At 37.7% G+C, this 25,696-nt stretch overlaps 1 protein-coding gene across 2 annotated transcripts in view; it reads right to left on the bottom strand.

Moving 5' to 3' along the window:
- KDM1A (lysine demethylase 1A) overlaps positions 1–25,696 on the bottom strand; it is a 41,187-nt gene that overhangs the window by 2,812 nt on the left and 12,679 nt on the right. For both annotated transcript variants that reach the window (XM_033004082.2, XM_042793940.1), the window contains 15 exons: positions 22,663–22,741; positions 21,597–21,689; positions 20,772–20,878; positions 18,644–18,725; positions 16,282–16,376; positions 14,197–14,339; positions 13,562–13,652; positions 12,696–12,830; positions 11,339–11,412; positions 10,570–10,681; positions 10,048–10,180; positions 9,058–9,245; positions 8,498–8,612; positions 3,971–4,098; positions 696–842 (listed from right to left, as the gene is read on the bottom strand). In XM_033004082.2, the coding sequence (XP_032859973.2) occupies positions 696–842; positions 3,971–4,098; positions 8,498–8,612; positions 9,058–9,245; positions 10,048–10,180; positions 10,570–10,681; positions 11,339–11,412; positions 12,696–12,830; positions 13,562–13,652; positions 14,197–14,339; positions 16,282–16,376; positions 18,644–18,725; positions 20,772–20,878; positions 21,597–21,689; positions 22,663–22,741 (1,722 nt within the window). The remainder of the gene's footprint in view (positions 1–695; positions 843–3,970; positions 4,099–8,497; positions 8,613–9,057; positions 9,246–10,047; positions 10,181–10,569; positions 10,682–11,338; positions 11,413–12,695; positions 12,831–13,561; positions 13,653–14,196; positions 14,340–16,281; positions 16,377–18,643; positions 18,726–20,771; positions 20,879–21,596; positions 21,690–22,662; positions 22,742–25,696) is intronic.

Below are 25,696 nucleotides of genomic sequence, written 5' to 3'. Positions count from 1 at the left end.
AAACATGTTTAAGAATAATGATGGTTTCTGATTCTGGGACATGAACTCTAGCACAGTAACCAAACGAAAACATCAGCAATTCACTTAATTTAGCAGTTTCTCTTTAAACTGAGACCTAAACCAACTACTGACAGCGTCATAAAAAATAGAAGAAAAACAGACTCTCATATATTATACTCTGTAGAGTCGTTTTATCCATAGTTATGTTTAGTAAGGACTTGTGTCACTAGAAAAAGAACCTAAATAAAGCAAAAGCCATAAATCCCAGATGACTGACTGACATTCATAAGATGACTTATGCCTTCATTGTGTTTGCTCCCAATTTGGGAAAGACCTTTTGATTCCTGTTCCTCTAACTCTAGCCTTCACCCTCTTTCAAATCACAACAACTCACTTAAATATGATGATGGACAATATGAATATGGACTATGAAACACAATAAATGTGTATTACATACTCTTCAGACACCACCAAATTGACTTTCTGAATAAAAAAAAAGCTCTTTTTCTAGAAAACAGATGACACCAAACATGGGAATGAAGAATTCATGGATGGAAAAATGTATTATTTTACAGGTTCTAATCACTCATCAGAAGATGCTAGTTATCTGAACTTGTGTTTAGATACGTATGGAATTACTTAGAAAAATCATCCTGTTTTGCATTTTTCCTAAAAAGAATCAAGACATCTCTCACCTGAGGAGCACCTGGAATGGCTGGCCCTGGAGTAATTGGCTGAGCCATCAAATCATAGTCATTTCCAGAAGATCCAGCTGCTACATAGGAGTACGATCCTCGGGCCCATGGATCAGCACGCCAGCGGGACACCACCGTCTCTTTAGGCTGAGACAAGACAGAAACTTCAGTTATTGACTCAGTGCAAGTTCTACAGTCAGTACAAAAGATGCAAATTGCAAGAATGAAAGACACAAGGTTTTTAGGCTAATGTTAATGATGGAACTCCAAGTTTATATTCCATGATAACACATACTAAGGTAAGTAACTTCTCTTTGGTGGCAATACCTTAATTCTTTCCAATACATTACCAGCACCTATTGCACATAGCTTCTGCACTGAACTCAGACTTTGTAGTCGTTGTACATGCACACTGTGTACTGTTTGCTATGTTTCTTCTCCAGTTATCAACATAATGACAATGCATACTTCCTACTCCTTTACTTTCTTTCAGCCACAGCTCTTCTGAATATCTCTTTTGATTTGACTACGATGCAGGCCTGTATGAGGTCTGTAACTCATCCAGGAAAATGACTGCATGAAGGGCACCTGCACAAGCACCTGTATTTCTCCAATCCATCTGGCTTGCCAAGGTACTGGTTATGATGAAAGATATTCCACTGAAAGATGCCAACAGTGAGAGTATCACTGTGACTCAAACTACTATCATTTTAAGGCATAACAGCAGTCAAGAGAAAATGAGACACCTTCATAACCTTGCAGGCATAACATTGAAAAGTGATGGGTGTGAATCTTAAAATCATCTGGACTCTGTCTGAATGTGTAACTCAGTTTTAACAGGAATCATACCCTACAAAAATGCAAACATCAAGACAGGAACATCATCTCCTCTTCTTGGGCATAAAGATATTTCATAGAATTGTTTCTACTTGAACAGACCTTCCCACAAAGGAAGAGAAAGAGCCTCTATCCAGTTAGGGCATTATCTAGAAACCAGTCCAGCAGGCACTGCACCACATCCTGGCAAGGGAAATCTCCTGGGCCCCAACACCCACAGAACTGAGAACTCTGAGGCTGGCTTCAGATGGACTATATTTGATGTCTTCTGCGGAGTCTGTGGAAAGGCCAGAGGACTGGGGCTATGTTCCAAGGTGTAAGACACCTTGGGGGTTGGAGACCACATTTCCCAATATGGTCTGATGACTTAATTGAGAAAATTCCTCACCACAATCTTCAGCACTTTTTTATCCAAAAGGTAAGAAACTGAGTGATAAGCCAGCCCTCACCTGTTGACTGCTTCTTGAGAAAAAAAGTAACCTCACATTTCCATCCTTGTTGGATGGAGACCACTGTGATGGCACTTGTAATGTTTTCACATCTATGCCTGACAAAGAAAACTTTGAAGCATCTCATAGATTTCTTAATTCTCTCTAGTAATCACATGAAACATTGTAGTCTACCAGGGAATAAAGCCAGATAGAAATTTTGCTTCACTGAGGTAGCTTTGGAGGTATGGCTAACCCAGACACAATTGTAGAACATACTATGAAAGCGCCGGTTCCCCAGTACAGAGACTGCACCAGTCCAAACAGCAACTGTGGTGTTCATGTGCCCACATACCCACACACGGGTACGAGTCAACTTCTATTTTCATCCTGAGAAGGAAACGCCATAGTAAGGATTCCCTTTGAACAGGGAGAATGATGGTTAGAGGGTAAAGCAGGTACTACAATGGAAGTGGTACAAAACGGGAATCCTACTCTACAGAGGACATGAAGCTTGCAGAGGTTATCTACACAGAAAGGTTGAACAGGCTTCCATGTGTTGGAGAACAGCAGGGGCGAAAAGTGGTTGTATCTATCTTCAGGAAACAAAAACCAAACCAGGAAGAGAAAATAAGACAGTAACAAGCAGCAGCACAGGAACTAGGAGGATGGCTCGGATAAGTGTTGCTTTTGTTTAACTTTTCTACTTCCGTGTTTTGGTCAGATAGAAAGAACTGTACTTGCACAGCAAGCTCCACTTTGTTTATAGTTGTTTGTCCAATACAACAGATGTGAGTGCAGTTTATCCACTCGTGAATGGCTGTCTGGAAGACAGCCTCCAGCAAATCTCTCCACTATCAAGTGCTTGTAGTACATAAGCACATGAACTGTGAATAGGTTAAAATAGCTCACTCAGAAATCTTGCTTTCACAACTGAGAACTGTCTTCTCCTTTGAAAGACTGACCAAGTATGGAGTCATTCCATAACAGGGGATTATTAGTTAATGCACTGAACTATTTTAAAAGTTCAAATAAGTTCTCTAAATTTGATGTTTATCTACAGTAGAATCCATATTTCTCAATATTCTGCAATTTGCCAGTGTGTAGTTTTTGCACTTGAAAATCCTACTAGAGAGCAGCTGCAGTAAAACGTTTTGCTCTTGGTTCACTCTATACCAACTTCTACACACTACATGATTTGTACAGCACCTGCAGACAGAAAAGTCTCAAAGCTCCTCTCAGAGAGGTATCTCATTAGGAAGTGAAATCATCTTCCAAGAGTTCAGAGAAAGAGCTATGCATTCATCAGAAAGGCAAGCCTGGGGTTTCCTTCTCTTGCATTCTCCAGTCTGAGATGTAAAATACAACTGATTGAGCATTTCCAATATATGAGATCCACTCATTAACCAAAAATCCATGCTTACAGTCAGCTGTAAGGATTTGTTCATCATATAGAAAGCAGTAGAATACTGGAGATGATAAAGCCACGTTCAAAAAGAGCTCTACAACTATTCTACAATAAAGACAACGAAGTAAATCTATTCCTCATGTGAAATACTGAGCATGTAAACAGTTCAATTTACACCTGGCCAAATGCTCAGAGAAGACTGATTAAAGTTACCGTGTATTTTTTCTATTAGTTTACTACAAAGAAATCCCAGTGTAGGAGAGCTATTTATTTACTCCCGATATGAAAAAGGTAGAAAATTAACTGAAGTATTTGACATTCTAGAAAAGCTAGCATTTTAGTCGGTTTAAAACAATCTTCTCTCAAAAAATAAACAAGCAAACAAAAAAACAAAGAACAACAAACCCCAAACAAATCCAACCCCCTCAAAAAATTCCAGCCCACCCCCAAAAAAACAAACCCACAAATCCCTCCTCCCCCAAAAAACAACAAACAAAAGGTGGTACATATACCAAACAGGTCAATACAGCAGCCAGGCTACTGAGTACTGCAGTATGTTCTGAAAACCAGAGAAGTTACTCAAAGATGCTGTCTGTACAAACCTGGGGCACAGCGCTGCTACCAAATATGCCTTTGAGGATAGCAAGGCACCTTCCAACAATGACATCATCACTGATATTTTCCATGATCCCTGCTGCTTCTCCTGCTACCAAAGCCAACAAAATTGGTGCTAAGAGGTGGGGAAGGAGAGAAGAAAAAAACAATTGTATTATTGAAATCAAACTTTTTAATCAGACAAGTTGGACTTCAGTAGACAGTTAAGTCATGAGATAAAAAACCAAACAAACCCAATAAAAGTAGTCCAGAATCTTCCACCATCATGTCAAATTACCAAAAGAAAAATGAATTAATATATGCTATGGTACTATTTAGAATTATCAAGAGAACTGAGGTATTAAAAATTAAAAACATACATTAGGAAGTACAGCATGCAGAAGACGAAAGGTTTTCTTTATGGAAGACATCACTTGTTTGACATAGGAGGTTCCACTGGGATTTAACAATCACTTGTGCTACACGTAAGGGAACTCGGTACCTTTCAATCTAATTTAGGTATGATTAACATCAGCATAGCAGGTTAAGTTACCTGTATAAGTACTTCACTCATAGAAATAATCTAGACTTCTTCATTATGAACGAACATTCACATTAAATAATCTCAATGGAGTGGAAACTATGAACAGTGGAACAATATCCAGAAAAGCAGCAATTCTGAGAAGAATTCAGAAGTCAGATGGACAGATACTAAGAAACTCAGCTGCCTACCTGATGCCGTGGTGAACACTGTTAATGTGTTTGTAGGATTTACAAACAAATAGATGAGGTAATTTTACCTCTGACCTGCTAGTAAGACATACATTTTTGGTAGTCACAAATTCAAGGAAAATCAAGGAAAAAATTATTGAAGAGCTACCAAAATCACCCAATGGCAAGAAACATGCATTTACAAGAAGTAACTCAGACCCAAGCACAATTACTTAGTGAAAACTCTCTCAGTTGATCTTTCTTCTCCTGGAGATACTTATGAACTCCTAAATTTAGCAAAGGCAATAGTACGGCTAGAAACAGATGTCAAGCACATTGAAATGAGAAATAAAGTCCTTGATAAAAATTTGGCTTTAACTTTTGTATAGGTTTCCAAAATAATTAGTGAACTCCTTATATTCTGATATATCTGGAGATCTCCTGGTATACATTCTCATCAAGTTACTGCTCTTGAAAAGAAAACTGGCTGAAGTTCAGTTGCAATATACAGGCTGGAAGACCCAGTAATATACTCTGGTTAAAAACAAAAGTCTTTGAAATTCTCAAGAAGTTAGACTAGTAGGGCTGATATTACTACAAAGATAATTCCAAAGATACAATTAAGATACTTCAATGTGCTGGACTCCTGGGACCAGAAGCAGTTTATTAGAGAAAAAAGATACAGGACTGCTCTAGTTAAACTCCATTTTCTGAAAGATTAGCCTAGTCTTTCAAACAATTGTAAGAAAGAACCAAAAACTGGTTTCTTATCATCCACAGGCACTGGGAAATATTTTTTGTCATTTTAGCAGCAAAGTTTTTCATAGTTTGCCATCCTTGACACAATGAGATCAATGAACTTTTCAGCATGTATTTAGACAATGTATTTTTTCTCAGTGGAAAAACTACATGTTCAAAATGTATGTTCCATGAATTTGGTCATGAAAACTTGTATTCAGACAATCCCAAAATATTTTTATGGAAATCCCGCCTTTCCAGGCAAGAGGCCCTGTTTTGTAAGCATTTATCCAGACCTGAAAATGTTACTATTCAGTCATCTGGATTAATTCAGAACCATAACAGTAAGCCAGAAGACTGTAACAGAACAGTAACTATCTTGCTATGCAAATATCAAAGTGCTGCTCAGAAAAGCTTCCTGCATGATGAGCACGTGTCACTGCTCCACAGAAAATTCTCTCCTTGAGGCAGTGATGTTTACTGAGCCTTAATACCAAACAGCAAGCACAGAACATGGTTTAGCCAAAGATCAGTGAGTAACCACAGAACTATGACAGAGAAAAGGACTCATCTTTTTCATCACACGTCTCTAGAAAAAACAGGAGAGGCAAGAAAGCAGAGACTGAGATGTCACTTGACTTCCAGAAAACACTGAGCATTTCTGCCAGAAATTCTTGTGTCCTGTGCTGATGGAATCTCTCCATCTTAAAGTGTGTCTAACACGGCTGTGACAATAATCCAACAGCATGGCAGAGCAAGAGGCACCAACAGCACAGGCCAGCTGCTCTGGGACACACATGGTGTTCCTGAGGCTACAGGTGTTCTTAGCAATTACCTGAACTAGACTTACACCACTGGGAAGACTCCTGTCTGAGCTACAACAGGTCACCCAACAGCAGCACAAACATACAGTCTTTTCACCTGAGTTCCACTCCATTCACCCACTTATCTTTAAACACTTGTCAGAGACTAGTTGGTCTCTGCCAACACAAAACCTTTAAAGAACTTCCACAGAGATAATACAGCATGTGCTGTGCTACTTCTAGTTTTTTTGTTTCTGGATTAATAATTGCTCTCCAATCTGTTCAGTTTAAATAGTCTCTGACCAAAATGCTATGGCTACAGAAATACAGAATATGACAGAATAACAGCTTCACAAATTCAGTCAGGTCTACTTTAATATTTCACAGTTAACTGCCACCTAACTATCCATGAGACATGGTAACTGATTTTTTTCAATTTCAGCCATCTGACTTGTGCTTTAGCATAGCATTTTATTGCATTTATATTTTGTTTCTGTGCTCTGCCTTTTTTCATGAGAAGGAAAGTTTTGCATCTGGCAGCAAAACCTTTGTATGTCAGGTGGTCATCTATATCAAAACCCCAACACAACTTATTAAGTATGTAACAGAGCCATCTTAAAGCCACAAAAGTAGATCCACAAACAGCCTTGTTATCCAAGGCTCACTACTTGTATTTTTCAGTCAAGCCTTATCAAACATTTTCACAATTAAATATCCTAATGGCACCTTCCTTGCACAGCAATTTTCTCCAGTTAAAAGAAAAACCTGGCTCGCCCACAACAGAGTGGAAGAAAACCCACTGGTACTTTAAATAGTCACCTGCAAGAAAAAAAGGCCATTTAATAGTGCTCACTGTATATACACCTTTGCTTTTAGTATGATAAATGGCAATGAATAAAACCAGTATGCTTACTGAAAATACCTTCTGACAACCTCTTGTGGCAAACACCAGCTGCAGATAAAACAAAACCACCAAAGGCAAAGTCCAGCTGTAGAAACAGGCAGAGCAATACCTCTTGCCTACTTCAGCATTTTCTAAAGAGGAGTTCTGAAGTTATCTGTCAGTCTGAGACCCACAGTCTACAGTCATAGCTGCTCTGATGATCAAAACAGGAAACAAAATTATTCATTCAACAAACTGGAGACACCACAGCTCACCCTTCCTCCAGGGCACACTGCACCTTAACTGTGTGGATGGGCCTGCAGTTCATCAAGCTGGAACAGTAATGCTCAGCGAGAGGAATGGAGCTAACACAAAGCCTCTAGTCTGCTCCACTGAAATCTGAGTGTTCAATACTCTGTAAAGGCTGCACTGCACTCCCCTGAGAAATCAAAGCAGGATAATCTACAAGAATTGAGTTCTGCAGCTCAGCCACATAAGAGAATACACAAGTCAACAGCACCCCTTACATCTGAAAAAAATGTAATTTGTCTTGGTTAGTTCCTAGACACTTAAGTTTGAAATCCCAGGCAGCAGTCACCTGTACCAGAAAAGACTTGAGGTAGCAGATGAAAGGGGCTCATCTACATTTATCAAATCAACCCACATTAAACAGCCCTATGAAAGAGGTCTGGCTTCAAACTGTCAGTTCAACTTGAGAAGCATCCAGGAAACTGAGGTTTTCAGAACTAAGATTCCATCTGATGCCAGTCCCATTTGCGTGATTTCAGAGTCTTATGAAATAAGAAATGGCTTTTAATTCAGAAATGCTGCAGTTACAAATCATCCTTTTCTCAGAGAACTCAGTACATCCTGACAAAGTAGATTAAGACAGCGCTGCTCTTCAGCAAACAGAACACATGTTATTTGCTGTATTTCTGAAATACTATAAACATGCTAGATCAGGTTTTTGGGTTTTTTTTCTTAATACAGCACAATCAAAATTTTAAAAGTTACGTTTTTCACAATATCAGTGACAACTAAATAGATGCTTAATAGAAGCAATCACAATAACACTAAGTCACAGGCCAACTTCACCAGAGTGCAAGACAATGAAGTAGCCCATAAAAATGCAAGTGTTACAGCAGATAAGTAGCAATGCAATCTAACAGACATAGCCTGGAATTCAGCATTAGTAAATCCATTCTTGTCCATGTTCTTCCCTAATTTATTACAGAATTGTTTGCAAGTCAGTGGTGCTCTCTGCTTCCATTTGTCTTCCTACAAATACTATCTTATAATATCCAGATGTGAACACCAACAGTGTCTTAAAATGTGCTCCTTTTTAGATCTGATGCTACACAAATAAGGCACTGGCAGAAGTTGACATGCACCACAGGTACCTTTGTACAGGTTCCAAAACAGGAAAAGTTCTCCTCTGCTTGCAGTAGTGCTACCAACATGACCAAACAAATTGACACTCGGATCCCAGAAGACACGATCAAAACACAACACAACCTAAACCAAAAAGAATCAAGGGTTCAGAAGAGCACACAGAAAAAATAAAAATAAAAATAACTATACTCATTAATGTTTACCACTGGAAAAGTCAAGAAAGGAAAATCTGGTGAATATATACTGCATATACATAATACATAAAGGTGCATACCTATATTGCCTTCCATAGGTTAGTATGCTTTCATAGTTTACAAATTTGCTGGTTAACAAGCTACAGCAGGCACACTGAGTCAACCTACTTCTGAAATTTAACTATTTAAAAATTGTGTGGGAAGTAGAGGAGAGGTCCTTACAGTTCTTCAGATAATTTTCAGCATCAAAATCTAGCAAAACAACAGTGGAAAATAAGTTCTTCCTCTCATCCACCATACATATTCCACATACATTTCAGATTCTACCTATTGCAACCCCTGGTCTGCTGCAGTTCCCTCAATGACCAAGTCACCTTGTTAAGGTTGCCAAATCCCATACGCTGCACTGCAGAAGTTTTCCACTCGGGAAGAGGTGGCACAAACTGTACTGCTGGAGGCTGCTGTTTCAATACTCCCAAGGGAAGAGTACACAGCACAGCATCACATTTGTAAATGAAAGTCTGGCTAGTAGATCGGGTATTTACAGCTATCACTTCACAGCCTAGAAAGGGAAGAGAAAAATCAAACATTTAGCATTCAAACATCAAACATTGTCAGGAGGCAAGAGCATTAAATTAAAACCGAAAGAAACTATCATAAAAACATATCCACATTAGAAAACATTTTGTTTATGAAGACAGCTTTACCTAACAATTACTTAACTTATGTGCAAGTGAATGCTATGGGCCACACAGCTCAATTCCAGAAAGTGTAATTTACACAGCATCTGAAAACAACCATACTGGGATAAGCCTAAAGGTTCATCTAGACCAGTAAATGATATTTAAATATACGCATAAATAAATCCCAAGAAGAGGGTGAGGTTCTCATTGAGCTGCTCTCCCAGTTGACAGTTTCCCAAGCCCAGTGTTTTGAAAATCAACAAAAAGATACTCCTTCCATTTGTTTTGAGTCCATACTACATTCATTTATACTTGTAATACCAGATCCTGTAGCACCAAGTCTTAAGCAGTCCAAGACCTCTTATTCCAAATGCTTCAATCAATGAAGTAAGGAAATGGGAGAATGAATGTGAACTTGTGAATCAGTAAATGCAACTGAAAATGATGGTATCAAACCAGCCACAGCAATAAGCAAAAAACATTAAAGATCAATAAATCTCTAAGAGCTTCCTACACAATTAATCACAATAAGAAATGTAGCTGTTTATCTAACCCAAAACATATAATGGGAGGGTTTTTACAAGATCAATCTTCTTTGCACTGCTTCCAGAAGCACTGAAATCTAATTTCTATGATCATACTCCCTCAGAGCAGTTTTCCAGAGGAGGTGGCTTTACTTACCTGATGCTGTATAGCGAACCTGTCGAACTGCTGTGTTTAATTTAATATCCAACCCTTCTGCCAAGGCTACAGGCACACAGGAATACCCATTCCTCACAGTCAAGTGACTGCCTGTGAATTCAAAGTCATCATCCTAAAATGAAGATGCATAAAAAGCACGAATTGTAACAAAATCACATAATTCAATAGAAAATAATCAGTGACTCTACACAATGGCAAAAAAAATGTTCAAAAACTTTTATTTAAATAGTGAGTCTAATAGAATTTAAATCCTTTCTGTTTATTAGCCAAGTAATAAGTATAGGAACTTTCAGTAGACAGTATCATTAGAGATTGTTTTGGCACTAGCAAAAAGCTGTCTGGAATTTCATCAGCAAATAATAATCATGTAAGAGCGCAGTATGTGCATAAATACAGACAGCACTTAAGTGTTTAGAAACTGTTAACATAAAGAGGATTACATAAGAATGAAATAAATATAGCTTCAGTTTTAGTGTATTGCTGAATTAATAAATTAGCTACCTGGTCCCAGTGCTTCAGTGAAAGCGTAGACAGGGGTGTAGCATTAGCAAATTCTAGGTTTGCAAAATGCCAGTCAAGTATTTGCCTGTCTCTTGATGACAGATAAACATCACTACAAAAAAACCAAATATAACACAAAGACATTTAGTTTGCTAGAGCAGGATGTTGCAAATGCATTGTTCTTTAGTGGAGAAGTAAAATTTTTTTAAAAAGAACACAAGCAGACTGTTCCAAACATTTGTACTTCCTTCATGAAACCTGAATATCAAAAAAACAGTAAATTCATATTTTCAAAGTAGAGTTCATGTCAAATATTCTAAGTGAAACTAGAAACTTTAGAAACAGAAAAAGGTTACATAAATAATGGCTTAAGTAACATGTATGCAGATGACAACTAAGAATGTAGTATCATCACACATCGTACAAAATAGTAATATTCTGCCAGAATAAGCAGGATTGGTATGCTATCATTATTCATGGGGATTTCAAACCTCAAAGGCTTCCTGAGATCAGGCACCAGTTACAGGAAGGATTTCTACCAAAAAGCACTCTAGTTAAGAACCACCTTTTTTGTCTGAGCCACATCTAAAATCAAGGAAGATGAGGTCTAAATCTGAGGGACCTCAAACTTCGTGTCTGTACCTTCCTAACCCCTTGAGTTACTATAATTAAAAGAAAGCATACCATAGCATATTTGAAAGTCAGTGAAAAGTAGTAGTAAAAAACCCCTGCTCTCCTGGGTATTTATATTTCTATTTTGTATCTTTACCTTGGTGGATTGGCTTCAAGTTCTTGTAACTTCTCTTCCAGCTTTCCTTGTGTCTCTGCCAATTCATCATATTCCTAATAAAATTAAAAGCTAAAATTAAAATCAGTTTACATGTAGAAGGGCTTAAAGACATCATGTAGCACCAGACAAGACCTAACCTCAAGAGAAATCAGTGGAAGATTCATGGTTTTAGTGGAATGTAAATCAAGTTCTTTAGTTTTTCATCATTCAATCCAGCTCTTCTGCTGCTTCAATATACAGAAGTCAATGCCACACTGCAGAAAAAGTTAGTATGCTAATATTTCATGAATTTCCACACTCAGATCTGAAGAATATGAAGGTCCATTACAGTATTTTAGACATTCCTATGGTACTGACAGCTTCTATGTATTGCATAAGATATTACTTCTATTCTTCTTTCTCTTTTAAAATATTATAGTTAATATTGAACACAGATTTCCAAAGCAAAAGCAGTCATGTAAAAGGCAAAGACATGATCTAATTCAAGCTTCCTTCAGAGGGTTTTGGTTTTTTGTGTTTTTTTTTTTTTTTTTCTTCTTCTTTTAAAAGCCATTAGTAGAACTAAGTATAAAGGCAACAATCTTTTTCCTCCACAGCAGAATAATTTGGTGTATCCAATAATAGCAACAAGAGCACAAATCTATTTATTGGTGACAAAAATAAAAGAACTAATACTTATGTATACACAAACACATTGAGCTTCCAAATAAAGGCATATATCTTCTGTTGAAGTGGCAGCTGAAAAATGATCCTTGGCTCTATCTGACCTGGGTTAGCAAGGTGTCTTTCACTGTCACAGAAAGAACAGTTTTTAAGATTTCCTTTTTAACTCATATTTCTAACATCAAGATATACACAGAGGGGTGGATTAACTCTACTTGTCAAGACAGAGCTCTGAAAATTATAATCTTTGGATAGAAAGTAGTCTTTTATTTAGGAAGCCACCTTTTTTATCTCAGAGAAAGAACAACTCTCTTCAAATACGAATTTTATTTCCAGACTATTGTGAGACTCAGCAGTACTAAAGATCAAGTCTCACTTAAAATTTAGCATTCAAAACCATAAATGTTGTCTGACATGAGCCAGCACGGACTGTTATCAAAAACTGAGCCTTCAACATGTTACTCTTCATTGTGAGCCATAAAAGATGGGTACCTAAAGGTACTTAATCCAGCCCTGTTATCAATATTACAATCCAGTTATCATCAGTCACATTCTCTTAAGACTGTTGGACCACAGCGAGAGATGTGGAAGCATTCATACTGGCTAATTTTACCTGGCTGCTGAAGTTCTCAGACACCACTGACTTAAGTGCTGTATGTATGTCATTCTTTACCTTGCAAAGTGCAGTCAGATCTCTGTGTTTGCTTTTCACAAGGAACTCTGCTGTAATATCCCGAGGTGGCTTCACTTCTGATGCTTCCTTATACTGTTGATGAAGTTCTTTAATCTTTTCTTTTAAATTCACCATCTTTTTCAGGTGGAATAGGAAAAGGGAGAAAAGAAGGAAATAAAAAGATGAGAGAAGGGAGATTTCATGCAAGTTACTGTGTAAAATGGATATTCATCTTGAACTATGAAATTATATCAAAGAGATTCCTGGTTTTGGCAGATGTTACTTATATGCAATTCTACCTCCAAGAAACCACAATAAATATCACCAACCCCAAACCAACATGGCTTAAACCCAACGTGATTGAATTCTTACAAAATATGTTGCAAATAACTTAGGATATGAGAGTTGTCCTCAGACATTTTTAATTTGGGAAACTTCCATTGACATGATGTCATCTACCACAACCAAAACCATTATAAGTAGGCCCAAAACTCTGTTTTTACACTACAAATCAGATTTGTGGTAAAGAAAGTAAACATTTTTAAATACCCACCCAAAAAGCCTCAGTCATTATCAACATCTCTAAAGGAAGTTATGACACAACACTGTTTATCATGTCTGTCCTCTCCCTTTCTTCTCCCATATTTATGTTTTAGTCTTCTGGCCTAATCACTTATGTGTTCTGTCTCAAAAATGGAGATTTCTTTGCCATAACAGTGCTTCTAAGCAGGTTTTAAATTAACAGATATGTTTAAGAACAGCATTAATGACAACTTTCTGATATTTTTCCATGGAAGCATTTATACATTTTGCCACTTTCTGAGAAAAACAATACTATACTCTTGTTCTTATTGTCATCATCTGACCTTGTTAAGAAGATCTTTCAATTCCTCCTGTGTTTTCACAATTTTTTTCCAATGTTCAATCTGTTCATCTTTCACATGTTTCTCTTGCAATCTGGAAAATGTGAGAAGTGAGTCAGTTCAGCACAAAATCCTCACATTATTGAGAAAAACCCATTATCACAACCTAATTAGTATAACACAATAAAAGCACATCATGGGATATTTTAGTAAATAATCGTATGGCAATTAGAAAATTAATACAGGTTTCTGTAAATAAGGCATACCTGACTAGCTAAAACATGAATCTGAAGTTACCTACTATTATTAAAAGGCATATTACAAATGCCATTAGCTTTCAAGTAGCATAAATGGGCTGTATGTACACCAATTCATCCGAAGTCAATTATCCACTATCAGTTACTGTAGTGGTGATTGTCAAGAAGCTTTCAAGAAAAGATATTTACTCCTTTAACAATCTTTGGTGTACTTTGCTTCAATAAACAAGAAACACACACACACATGAGAACTCAACAGAGACCAAACAGCTGTATTAAAGTGGGTAATGATTACCCTACGAGCTTCACAATTGTTTTGGGTATCTTTTGGAAAATCCTCCACAAAATAAGAAAGTCTACCATGGGGGAGAAGTCACTTACTGTATGACAACCTCCAGGGCCTGACCTAGGGATACAGGCTTATTATTGAGAACATTAAAATCCAGCTGATGACTGAGATAGGATGTGGCTTCCAGCAGACGATTAAATTCTTGCTCCACCATTTCATCTTTCTCTTTTGGAACCTACAAGTCAAAAGAACAAAGCTTTCTTCTTAATAACCTTTTCACAAATAAAAAGAAAAAAAAATACAGGTCACCAAACTTCAAAGCCTCAGATAAGACACTTGAGTAGTATAGACAAAATTTTAAAAGAAACCATAGCAATGACACAGATTACCTTCTCTAGCACAGTCTAAATTTACACCTTATAACAAACTCAGACTGCTACCATTCTCCAATGGAGCGAGAAAGGCAGGATACAGATAAATTCTTAGAGCCGTGATCAAAAAAAAGCGCTCTGATTCATTATGCAGTCATCAAAACAACACTGAATACAGGAAGCGATAAAACTTGGTCTGGAAAATATATCCAGTTATACATATCAAGCTTTGTTTGCAGCTTGTCAGGTAAACTGACAAATTTTGTGACATGCCTTTTTAAAATATGACTGGTATTATAAACTTCCTGTCATTACACTAATAAATGCACACATCTAAACAGCATCAATTTCTTGCTGCAGCAACCACCTTTGAACACAAGGAGGTGATGTTACCTGTCCCACCAGGTTAGTAAGAACCTTTTCTGTGATGAGGGATTCCTCCCTACCCTAGCACTTGGCAGAATGCAGCTGCACTGCCAGTTTCCATCCTGACAGGGTCTCCTAGGTTAAACAGCATTTGAATGCAATATAGGAAACACTATAGGGTGATTGGAAGAAATATTCCTTTTCAGACAAACACTCCCATTGGCTTCTTCTGTAAATGCCTATCTGATGAGCAAGAGAAATGCCTGTACCACAGAAGCTACATCTATCCAGCTAAGCCCCTCAGGCATAAGTGATCTAGTTGCTGCATAATGCAAACAGAATGGAGTGGACTACAGAAAAGAAATATGCATGGTCAAGCTGCAGATATCACAGTGCTTACTGAGACAATAAAAGCATGGTCTAAAGTTCAAAGTAGCTGAACTGTGTGTCTTATTGGGTGGTATAAACAGAGGGAGTCTCTTAAAATTGCACGAGGATATATGTGCTCCACTTGGAGACACTGAAGCATTACTGGGCTGATGCTGAAAACAGCTGGGAGAGAGGGAACACAGCAGTGCAGATGCAAGCATGTTACATGCAGGACTGGCTTCACAACACGAGAGCAGACTGACTGCTAGAACTGTCTACAGTGCCTTTGTAGCTTCCCCTGAGTTTATTATAACACCCTATTCACTCATGTGCAGTAACAAAAGCTGTAGGTGCCAGGTTACAACAGGTTCGTACCAAGGATCAGTTTTGCAGGCCTCTATCGAGAAGCCCAGTATCCTCACCTGTCTTCTTTCAGAAGTTACTTTTAGTACCAAGTTTTAAGATTCAGGAGGTAGGAACACTTCCAGTCAATAAATGCGTGCGATTCAGCACTAAACTAGGAACTGTCATTTCTATCTCTAACAGTACTCCCTGACATGGCAGTAGAAAGAAATAAAGCTAATTAAGTTTGTTAATTCCAGCTCTAGAATATCATTTCTGAACTGTTGCATGCATTCAACCAGCTGGCATTGGTTAGTCAATTCTTTAAAAAGCAACAGGTAAGAAGAACAGCCAGAATGATCTTATTTCAGGGAAAAGGAGTAGCAGCAACAACAGCAGCTAGAGTGCCAGCACAGCAGACAAATGTTTCAAAGAGAAGTGAGAAAGACAACTGTCTAAGGAAAAACAGTAATGATTTGGGGAAGAACAAATAGGAACTTAGCTTCCACAAAACCTTTGAAACTCGAAGTTAAAAACTCAAGTGGAAAGAGCAGGTTTTAGAAGAATAGGTACAGAATATTACTACACCTCCTAAAAATGGACACACAGTTTGATTATTCCCTCTCCTTCTTCCTCAAGCTATCTCCTGTGAGACCAATAGCCTGGTAATAAAAACACTTGAGATACTATTTCTTTTTAAAAGGTTCATGAGAACAGGATCAGACTTACAGCTTGTCCATTTGCTTCATAAAGCGGGCATTTTTGTTTGATCTTAGCTAATTCCATATTCACTTGTTTGCTGACCACAGCCATGGGATTTCCTCCTGAAAAACATTTTGTACAGTTAGCAGAGTACTCCTGCAAAGTTCATCTGCAATTAAATAAAAATCCCACACTTAAAGCTATTTCAGAGACTAAACACACCAACTTCAGTGCAAAATGCATTCCAGTGAAGTAGTGTAACACTGCTAAAGGTCTTCTGTTCACAGTAATTCTTGCAACAAGGTCATGAAAAAAAACCTGCCCACCAATACTTAGAGGACAGTATGCAAAAAAGGGCTGACTATAAAAGCACAGTCCTAGGGTGGCAGCAACATTAGTACAATTGAGTTTATAGCTATAAACATACCTTCAGAACATTTGCAAGCAGAGTGTTTGAAAAGCCAAGGAAAGCTCCCACACGTGCACAGTAACTTCAGGAACTTTCAAAAATGTGGTGACATGGAGATGGAACCCAAAGAATTTAGTCCCTAAAAACGTAATGGAACTCCAAGTGACACTAGTGAATACAATCTATGGAGATGAACCATGTGCAACAACTGTACCTGGAAGATGTGTAACTAAACAGATTAGAAAACAATCTAGGAGATTCCACGTAGAAATATGAAAAAGGCAGAAAGCATCAACTTTTAGCATCCAGAATCACTAAACATCAAAGCCTCTCTGTAAGTACAGCAGAAGAAAGGAAACGAAGGGACACAAATGGGAAATGGTATAGAAGAGAGGCAACATGGGCTTCTTTCCACTTTGGGAAAAGTTTTCTCAGATTAACCTTCCCAGTGTTCTCTGATTCTGTGATCCAATCAAACTCAGAGACTTAGTTCAAAATAGAGGGGTAAGTTTAGTCACCCTAATACCTTCCTGTCTTTAGAAGGGTGACTGAACAAGCAGAAAATAGTTTTGAAGTAGGTCTAAATAAGCTCATATTTCAAGTTCAACAACCTACTAAAAATGTTAGTTCTTCCATAGTTTACTAATGAAACCAGAAAAGATCCCATAACTTCAGTCTTTCACCTTCCCAAACCACAAGCTCAACCCCTTCAGTAGTCTTCCCTCCTCACATTTCTTCCAGATTCAGGAATATGAAGGATGCCCTTCAAACCATCTCCCCTTCACTACAGGAATCTTTTTTTCTCCATAGCATATGCTGCCTCATTCAAGGCAAAGGGTAGATTCTTTTGCAAAGGAAACACCCATGATAAATTAAATATAAAAAAATTAGTCTTTCACTAGTTAACCTTAAATCTGTTTTACCAGGACTGTGCAACTTCAATACTCTTTTGTCTGGAAACAGATTCTGTATACAATTTAATAAAAGACTAACCATAAGACAGACATCAAGTTTTGGCAGTCAGCAAAACTAAGTTAGGTTTTATTATAGGTTTTATAATATTTTATCATTTCACTGCATTACTGAAGGGTATTCTGCACTAAACACTTGGCTATCTTCTCAGAAAAGTAACCAGTATCAGTAACTGATGCCATCCCATAAACCAACATTAAATAGGAAGAAACATGGCTTGTTTGCCATTATTTTTATAATTATTTTTGAAATCACTTAGAGGAAGGACTTTTGGAGTTTAAATCCTGACTCTAAGAAGAGCCTTCTCTGTAGAATGGCTCAGCCTTCATTCTCCTTCCTCCCTTTCTTTCTCATGTAAATGAAACAGTCTATTCCATCTTTTTAGGGTCTCTCCCATCTTATAATTTTGCTATTTATTTGCTCTTCTTTACTTTGCTCTTCGCTACTCAACTAATCCCCTCACTACATTTCTACTTCTCCATGTTCAATTTCAGCTTATACCTTAGAAGGTCCAAGGAAACAACCAAGAGAGTTACCAAGAAATTCAAGTCTGTGGAGCTGAGCTCAGATGCTGCTCGCAGCTGGGTAAAGCAGCTTTAGAAATACTTGCTCAGAAAGTGAAAACCTTAAAGAAACTAGGCAAACAAGCAGACACACAAAAAGACTGCATGCTAAGGGAAGACCAAAGCATTCCACTATGCACAAGCAAACTGTGAAAAAATGGATCTACAACAGTTTGATGATATGACAAGCACCTGTATGACTTCAGTGACCAGTGAGAGCCAGGCACCAACAAATATCTTGGCTTTTAGTGTGCGCTGCCATCTGTTCTGAAGATTCACTGATGAAAAATGCGAACTGCCAGAGGCTGAACTAGAACATCTACTTTTTAATAGTCAAAAATACCCAATGATTTTGGCCACGAAAGGAAATAGCATAAGGTTTCAAATTTGTAACATCTTGTCCCCAAATCTTTTTCCCCGCTCCTTTTTATTTTCAAAAACTCACCAAGTCCTGTTACCACCATTGCTCCTAGATCAGCAACATAGTTCCCTTTGCGAAAGGTAGCAACTCTTCCTCCAACTCGGTCCTTTTAAAAGCACAATATATTAAACCGCTGGTAACATTCAACAATACATCTCACTTAAACACAATCACTGAAACTTCCACAGAAAGTGGTGTAAGTATTCTCTTATCCAAAGGATCATAAATAGAATGTACAATTCTCCAAGCACCTCTGCAAATGAACACTTGATCTCAATTAATCTGCCTAAGTTAAGGAACAAAATGTTTAAGCTGCATTTAAAATAAAAAAAAAAAAGGAAGAAGAAAAAGGAAAAATAGGCCTAACCTGATTTGGACAGATTTAACTACATCTACTGTAGAATCTACTGTGATTCTAAACCCAATCCTTCATTGTCCATGGGTAGATTAAGTTACATACTAGATTTCCTCCTCCTCCTCCCACTTCTTACCACAAAATCCAATAGCCATACAGGAAATGATTCAGCTGTGCGTGAGAAAACTAAATTTTAGGGTTAGAAAAACCATCAGTTAATTATTCCTATCTGTTCTCCACAGAACCACCTATCAATCAAGAAGATAACCATGAAGCAACAGTCCATTTTAGAAGCAAGAAAAAGGTTTTGATTCTTGACACATACAACTGACTTAAGGATGACACTTGTTTTCCTATCACTTTAAACTTAATAAGTTAAAAAAAAAAAAAAAGCCGCTTTTCCCTAATCAAAGTTCAGCTAGCAGGATGATATCAGAGAGAAAAATCAATTACAACTGGGCAAGGATCCCAAACAGCTACAAATTCATGCAAAAATGTAAAGATTGATTTTTAGTAATTGTAATTAAATCAGCAATTCAGAAGCATGTAAACTAATAGTTGAAAAGTTACAGAAAATGAGTGGGCACAAATAAACTACCACCTGAATCACTAAAATCATAATGCATCATAATGCAGCAGCCTTAAAAAATAAAAAATATAGACTACTCAAGAAGAGCTGCAGCAGTCTAGAGAAAAACGACTGAAAAATATTGTGCACTATTTTTAAATAGCCTCTTGCCAGATCTACACACTGGTTATAATAAAGATGCATTGAACAAAACTTGGATACAGTATGGATCTTTTCCTTCCAGCATCAGAAAACCTCCCCCTAAAGAACAAACTAAGGCAAATCAACCAATCAAACAAGAAAAAACCACAATACATTCAGGTGAGCAAGAGACTCCTAAACAATTAGATTGCTGTGCTCTTCTTTGCATTACTGATATGGAACCTGTGAAGTACACAGCAACTAGTTCTTGCTCTCTAGCAACAACAGCAGTAGTAGCTAGCAAACTTAAGAGCCTGAAACATTGCTCAAATAAAAAACTTAAGCTGATTATTTTAGTCTATGCTAGAAAAATGTCAGAAATAAATATACAAAGAAAATGAAGTCAGAAAGTAACACATAAGATAAATTCCAATTTAATTGGTCAATGGACTAATTTGTTTTAAATGAGTAGCAAGCTGTTCTCAATTAATTGGGTTATATGAAAAAAACCTTCAACTTTAAAAAATGGAGCTTCCACATTAGGCCTGGATATAAGAGAATACCTTACTCCTGGAAGAACAATCAGCTAGTTCACACAGCATAAAATCTAGCTTTGTGTTACTTTAAAGCCTCTGTTAAGCACACAGGAACAAACAAAGAAAGAATTAATGTAGACTTAAAAAGGTGCAAGAAAAATATCCTGACATTTTATGGCAATTCCAAACAAATATTGTATTTAATGGGCAAATTCTTGAAACACAGACTTGCATTCTGCTTTCTGGTGAAAAGTCAGTTCCTAATCATGAAAGGAAGAAGATTCTAGCCTGTTACTGGTGTGAGCATATGACACTAGCACCTGACTATACAGTCCACCCCTGAGAAAGCATTAGCTAACTCCCAGCGAGAACAGAGATTTGTTTCCTAGTGAGACAGGTTTACTAGGCAGCAATGCATCCTGGCTGCCTGTTAACAACACAGAAGCTTACCTGTCTTGGGCATGCTGCTGAGATACTTAGCCTTACGCTAGTACTGAATGTGGTTACCGGTTAAGTTTCTGTATAGAAGTAAAATAGCACAGAAATTTATACCCTGGCTTCTAGAACTGTGACATCCATTCCAAAACTCTGCAACTGGCGAGCTGCTGCCAACCCAGAGACTCCAGAACCAATAATGATCACCTTTCCAGTCTTCTTGGCTAAAGAAAAAGAAAAATAAGCTATAGGCTCTATACGTTCATTGTAAGCAGTCATGGTAAAGTTGCATTTAAGAGATACTAAGAACAAAAAGCAGATTTTTTCTCTCTGGTAGTTATGACAAAATAAACTCATAATCAAAACAAATAGCCACATTAAGAAAATTGAAGTAATTATGTACATAATAAGGTAACATTTTTTCTTAATTTTTCCTAATGAGACAGGTACAAGAAAAATACACCATCAGTGCACCTGTGACAAGGAAGAAAACTACTTCTGAAGGACAACTGTTTGAAGAAGAAACTGATTCTTATTAATTATTGTGGGATAAATATCATAGTTTTATTTCTTTCTGTCCCAGAAAAATAAAATCTAGAAAGGATAGCGCTTGTAAAATTCAAGCGTCATGTAAGCATATAACAGATGTACAGTACCGTGTTTCTGTCTTTTGTTACTCAAGTGATGAACAAAGATAACTCATTGAACAGTGACAGCCACCGAATTATCTACAGAAGGTTTGCAAACATCTTCCCTCTCAAAGTGATTTACTCTCAAAGGCTTCTCCTTGCCAAAATAAAAAACACAAACATCTATAGCCAGATGGCTTCCCAGACTTTTTTTATTTTCTCAGCACAACAATCCTAAAAAAGCACTCAAAAATTTCCCCCAAGAAATCACAGAACAATAAAACAAAACTCCAAAAATTGTCAAGTTTCTTACTTGGAAGAGGCTTCACTCTTTTGTAGATACCAAAGTTGATTAGACCATGCCGCTCCAGATAGCTGTGTACTCTGTGAACGAGCACTGTATCACCTAAAAAATCATGATGTTTTGAAATTGTTCTGTATGTTCCCAGCAAGTATATACTGAAACATTCACAAGCAAATGTATCGCAGCAGCCACCCAGCAAAGTGACACTGAACACATCCCTTTCTGCACTCCCAGCTGCCCTACTGAAGAATCCATCTACTCAAGGAAGGCTGAGGTTAAAGTTTTCTGGAAAACACAAGCTGTTTTCCATGCTACACTGCAGTTTTGAACACTGTCTGAAAAGCTGTACAGGACATTAAATGCTTCTTATTTATTGAGTGTGGAAGAACACTTCTCCTGAAACTGACTGCAGAAATCCAGAGATCTTTACACAGAACTGTAATGCAATTTGCCAGTACTAAGCCAACCCATTACTGGAGCACTGAATTCTCATTTTTATAATCAGAATTATTCACTGTTTTGCAATGCTTGACAGTGTATTTGCATTCATTTCAGCATTATTTTCTTTAATTACTTTTTCTTTATGGCTCCTCTCCACCCTTTTCCAGTTCACTGGGATCTTTTTTGAGAAGGGTGGAATGGCCTACATTTGCAAGTAGTAGCTCCTCACTCTTTTACTGCTTTCTTTCATCATGGCCAGTCTGTTCAAGTCTTATGCAACTTCTTAATGTCTCCCAGAAACCTTATGATTAAGAAAAATCTCACAGCAGCAAACCACCACTAAGTTACAGCAAACCTTAAAAGCTGCAGGTGAATTCACTCACAGGAAACTTCTGTAACAATCCATCTTTTTACCAGCTTTTTTGAATTCTGCTAGGGATATATTTCTTTACCAGAAAAATGAACTCTAACAACCCGAAATATAAGCATACTGCAATATCCCATTCTGTACATGAACACTCAGGGAGCTCCACTAACAAAAGGACCCATCTGAAGTCCTCTCTGGATTCAGAGCAGCTTTTCCCCAACCAACTGAAAAATAGCAATGGTATGTACAGCAAAAGACTTGACTTACTATTATAAGGTGCTTCTAGTTGTTGGATAGTTGCCTCAAATGTTAACTGAATCTTTGGGTTATCCAACCAGAGTTGTAGCTGTATTTAAACAAACAGTAAGACACATTACATTCAGCAATACAAAACAAGTGCTTTCCGTGTGTTTGTTACCAAATACTGTTAGGAGATGAAACCCTCTGAGTTAAACTTTGGAAGTGCTACCCAAGTCACGCTGAACTTCACATTCCAATGTTCTTGAAGGTGCAGTACAGTCAATTTTAACTTCCTACACTATTGCAAATAACTAGAAATGCATCAAGTTAGAAATCTCTTAATCACACATAGAAGAAAACATACACTGAAAGAACAAAATCTACAAAATGGAAGCACCAGAATGCTTATACGTACAGCCTCCATTCCAGCTGCACAGCAAGTGTGATATGTGCGATATTCTAATTGGGCATGCAGCATCAGCCAGCAACTGACGTTTCAGCATCAAGTTTCGCATTAATTTTGAAAAAGCTACAGAAGTACTAATCAGCTTATGAAGTTTATTTATCTCAGACCTTTAATCATCTAATCCATCTTCACTGATACAAGCCACTACCATGGACTACACTGGTCATGTATGCACAAGAACATTTAGAGGTCAGTTTCAGTTCAAAAACCAAGCAGGAAGAGCTGCCTGTGGAGTATGTCACTTAATGCTATAAGAAAAACACAGAATAACAGAATCAGAACTGTTTTCCCAACAGAACTCCTACTTCATGGCATGGACGGCAAGTTAATAAATAACATTTGAATGTTCAATGTCTAGATCTATGTCATGCATAGCATCTCCACACCATTTTACATTTCAGAATTAGTAATTTACTTGGGTATTTCTCTACTATTGCATTACTGAACTTCACAGCTCCTCACAGATATCAAATTAAAGTGGAAACCATACAAGTATAATGAATAGGAAAGATTAAGCTTCTCCATATAATTTGGGAGGCCATTTGAGGCAAATTTCATCTTTAGCATAGAACTTTCTTCTACTGATTCTGCAAGTAATTTTTAACATTTAATTTTCTGAGTGTGGAACTAACCATTTCATAGTACTACATACTGTAATGCTAAGATTCCATTCTCAACTGGAAGAGTGCAAAGCCCAAAATCTGCATATGTAAATCACTATCATAGAATACCAGGTTGGACAGGACATCAAGGATCATCTGGTCCAACCTTTCTCGGCAAAAGCATGGTCTGGACAAGATGGCCCAGCACCCCATCCAGACAAACCTTAGAAGTGTCCAATGTTGGGGAATCTACCACTTCCTTGGGGAAATTATTTCACTGGCTGATTGTTCTCATTGTGAAAAATTTTCTTTTGTTTCCAATCAGAATCTCCCCAGGAGTAAACTGTACCCATTACCCTTCATGTTTTCCACATGACTCCTTGTAAAAAAGGAGTCTCCATCTCTGTAGCCACCCTTTAAATACTGGATCATGGTGATAAGGTCTACCCTAAGCCTCCTCTTCTCAAGGCTGAACAAACCCAATTCTCTCAACCCTTCCTCACATGGCAGGCTTCCCAGCCCTTTGATCATCTTTCTGGCTCTCCTCTGGACCCCCTCTGGCCTGTCCACATCTTTTTTGTAGAGTGGGGACCAGAACTGAACACACTATTTCAGGTGTGGCCTGACAAGCACTGAGTAGTGTGGGATAACGACTTCTTTATCTCTGCTGGTGATGCCCTTGCTGATGCAGCCCAACACCCCACTGACCTTTGCCGCAGCAGCACACTGGTCTCATATTGAGCTTGTTGTCCACCAGGACCCCCAGGTCCCTTTCCCCAGAGCTGCTCCCCAGCCAGGCAGATCCCAGCCTGTGCTGCACTCCTGGATTATGTTTTCCCATGTGCAAGACCTTACACTTGTCCTTGCTGAACTGCATAAGGTTCATCTCTATGTATGTATATATACTTCTGTATTTACATATATATACACAATTACTTTCATTATTCACATTAGTTTACTTTTATTTAATCTGCTTTGTTAACACCCAGTTACTCGTGAGAGACTTCAATTTTTGTAGTTTTTGTAGTCCTCATTTTACTACCTAAAATAACTTCATATGTGCAGCAAATGACCATTTATTTACAAATTTTGATTTTTAGACCCTTTATGAATACACAGAACAGTGCATGCCTTAAAAGATTTTAAAGGCTTCAAACCACAACTGCCCAGCACTGCCACAACAGATCACTTATCCTACATTCTGCTTTGCAAATTTTCATGATCTGCTTTAACCAATAGTAATTTAGCACGAACTTTTACTGTTTTGGGTTTTTTCTTTTAATTGGTTGGTTTTGTTTTTTTTTTGTTTGTTTTAGGGCAGAACGATTTTATGCAGAAGACCACAAGAAGTGGATCTCCTTTGTTCACCTTCTCATGAGTCCTTAGAAGAACTCAGTTGGACTGTAAATGACGAATCCCCTTTATAAAAGCTACTGTGAGCCCTCCAAAATATGTTTTTACTTACCAGGTTATTCATTCAATTCCAACAAATTACATTTGCTACCAGGCAAATTGGAAATATCAGATTTACTAGTCTGACTCCTCTAACCCCCAGGAACTCTGGGTGTTCATGCCCTCTTCTATATTTTCAAATCCCTTGGTACTGTGCCAGCTGTAAGTAAGAGGATGCACACTGCAGTGCACAGCTCTTCCAGAGCTCTACTGACCACCGGGTTTGTATTACCATTTGCTTCATCTCCTGTTCTAGAACCTCTGATATTCTGACTGGAGGGGATCCTCTCACAAGTCTTTCACGGAAAGGGATTCCTGCTTAGGAACTTCTCTAATTTCCTCCATAGTTAATAAGGACCAAAGAGCAGCAATGCAGCTTTTCTAGTGCAATCATGCAAACACCCCTTCCAAGCATTCCTTTAAATCCCAGTCATTTATTAGTTTTAGTGGAAGGCTCTTCTGCTTCTAATGAATTTGTAGAAGGATTATTCACTACACATTTTAAGCAAACTGTTTTTCAAACTATTTGGCTTGCCTTGGT

Source organism: Tyto alba, unplaced genomic scaffold (genome assembly GCF_018691265.1).
Source record: "Tyto alba isolate M040663 unplaced genomic scaffold, T.alba_DEE_v4.0 Super-Scaffold_20, whole genome shotgun sequence".
Lineage (NCBI taxonomy): Eukaryota > Metazoa > Chordata > Aves > Strigiformes > Tytonidae > Tyto > Tyto alba.
The sequence above is the reverse complement of the archived record's forward strand: the minus strand, read 5'-3'. Positions and strand labels throughout refer to the sequence as shown.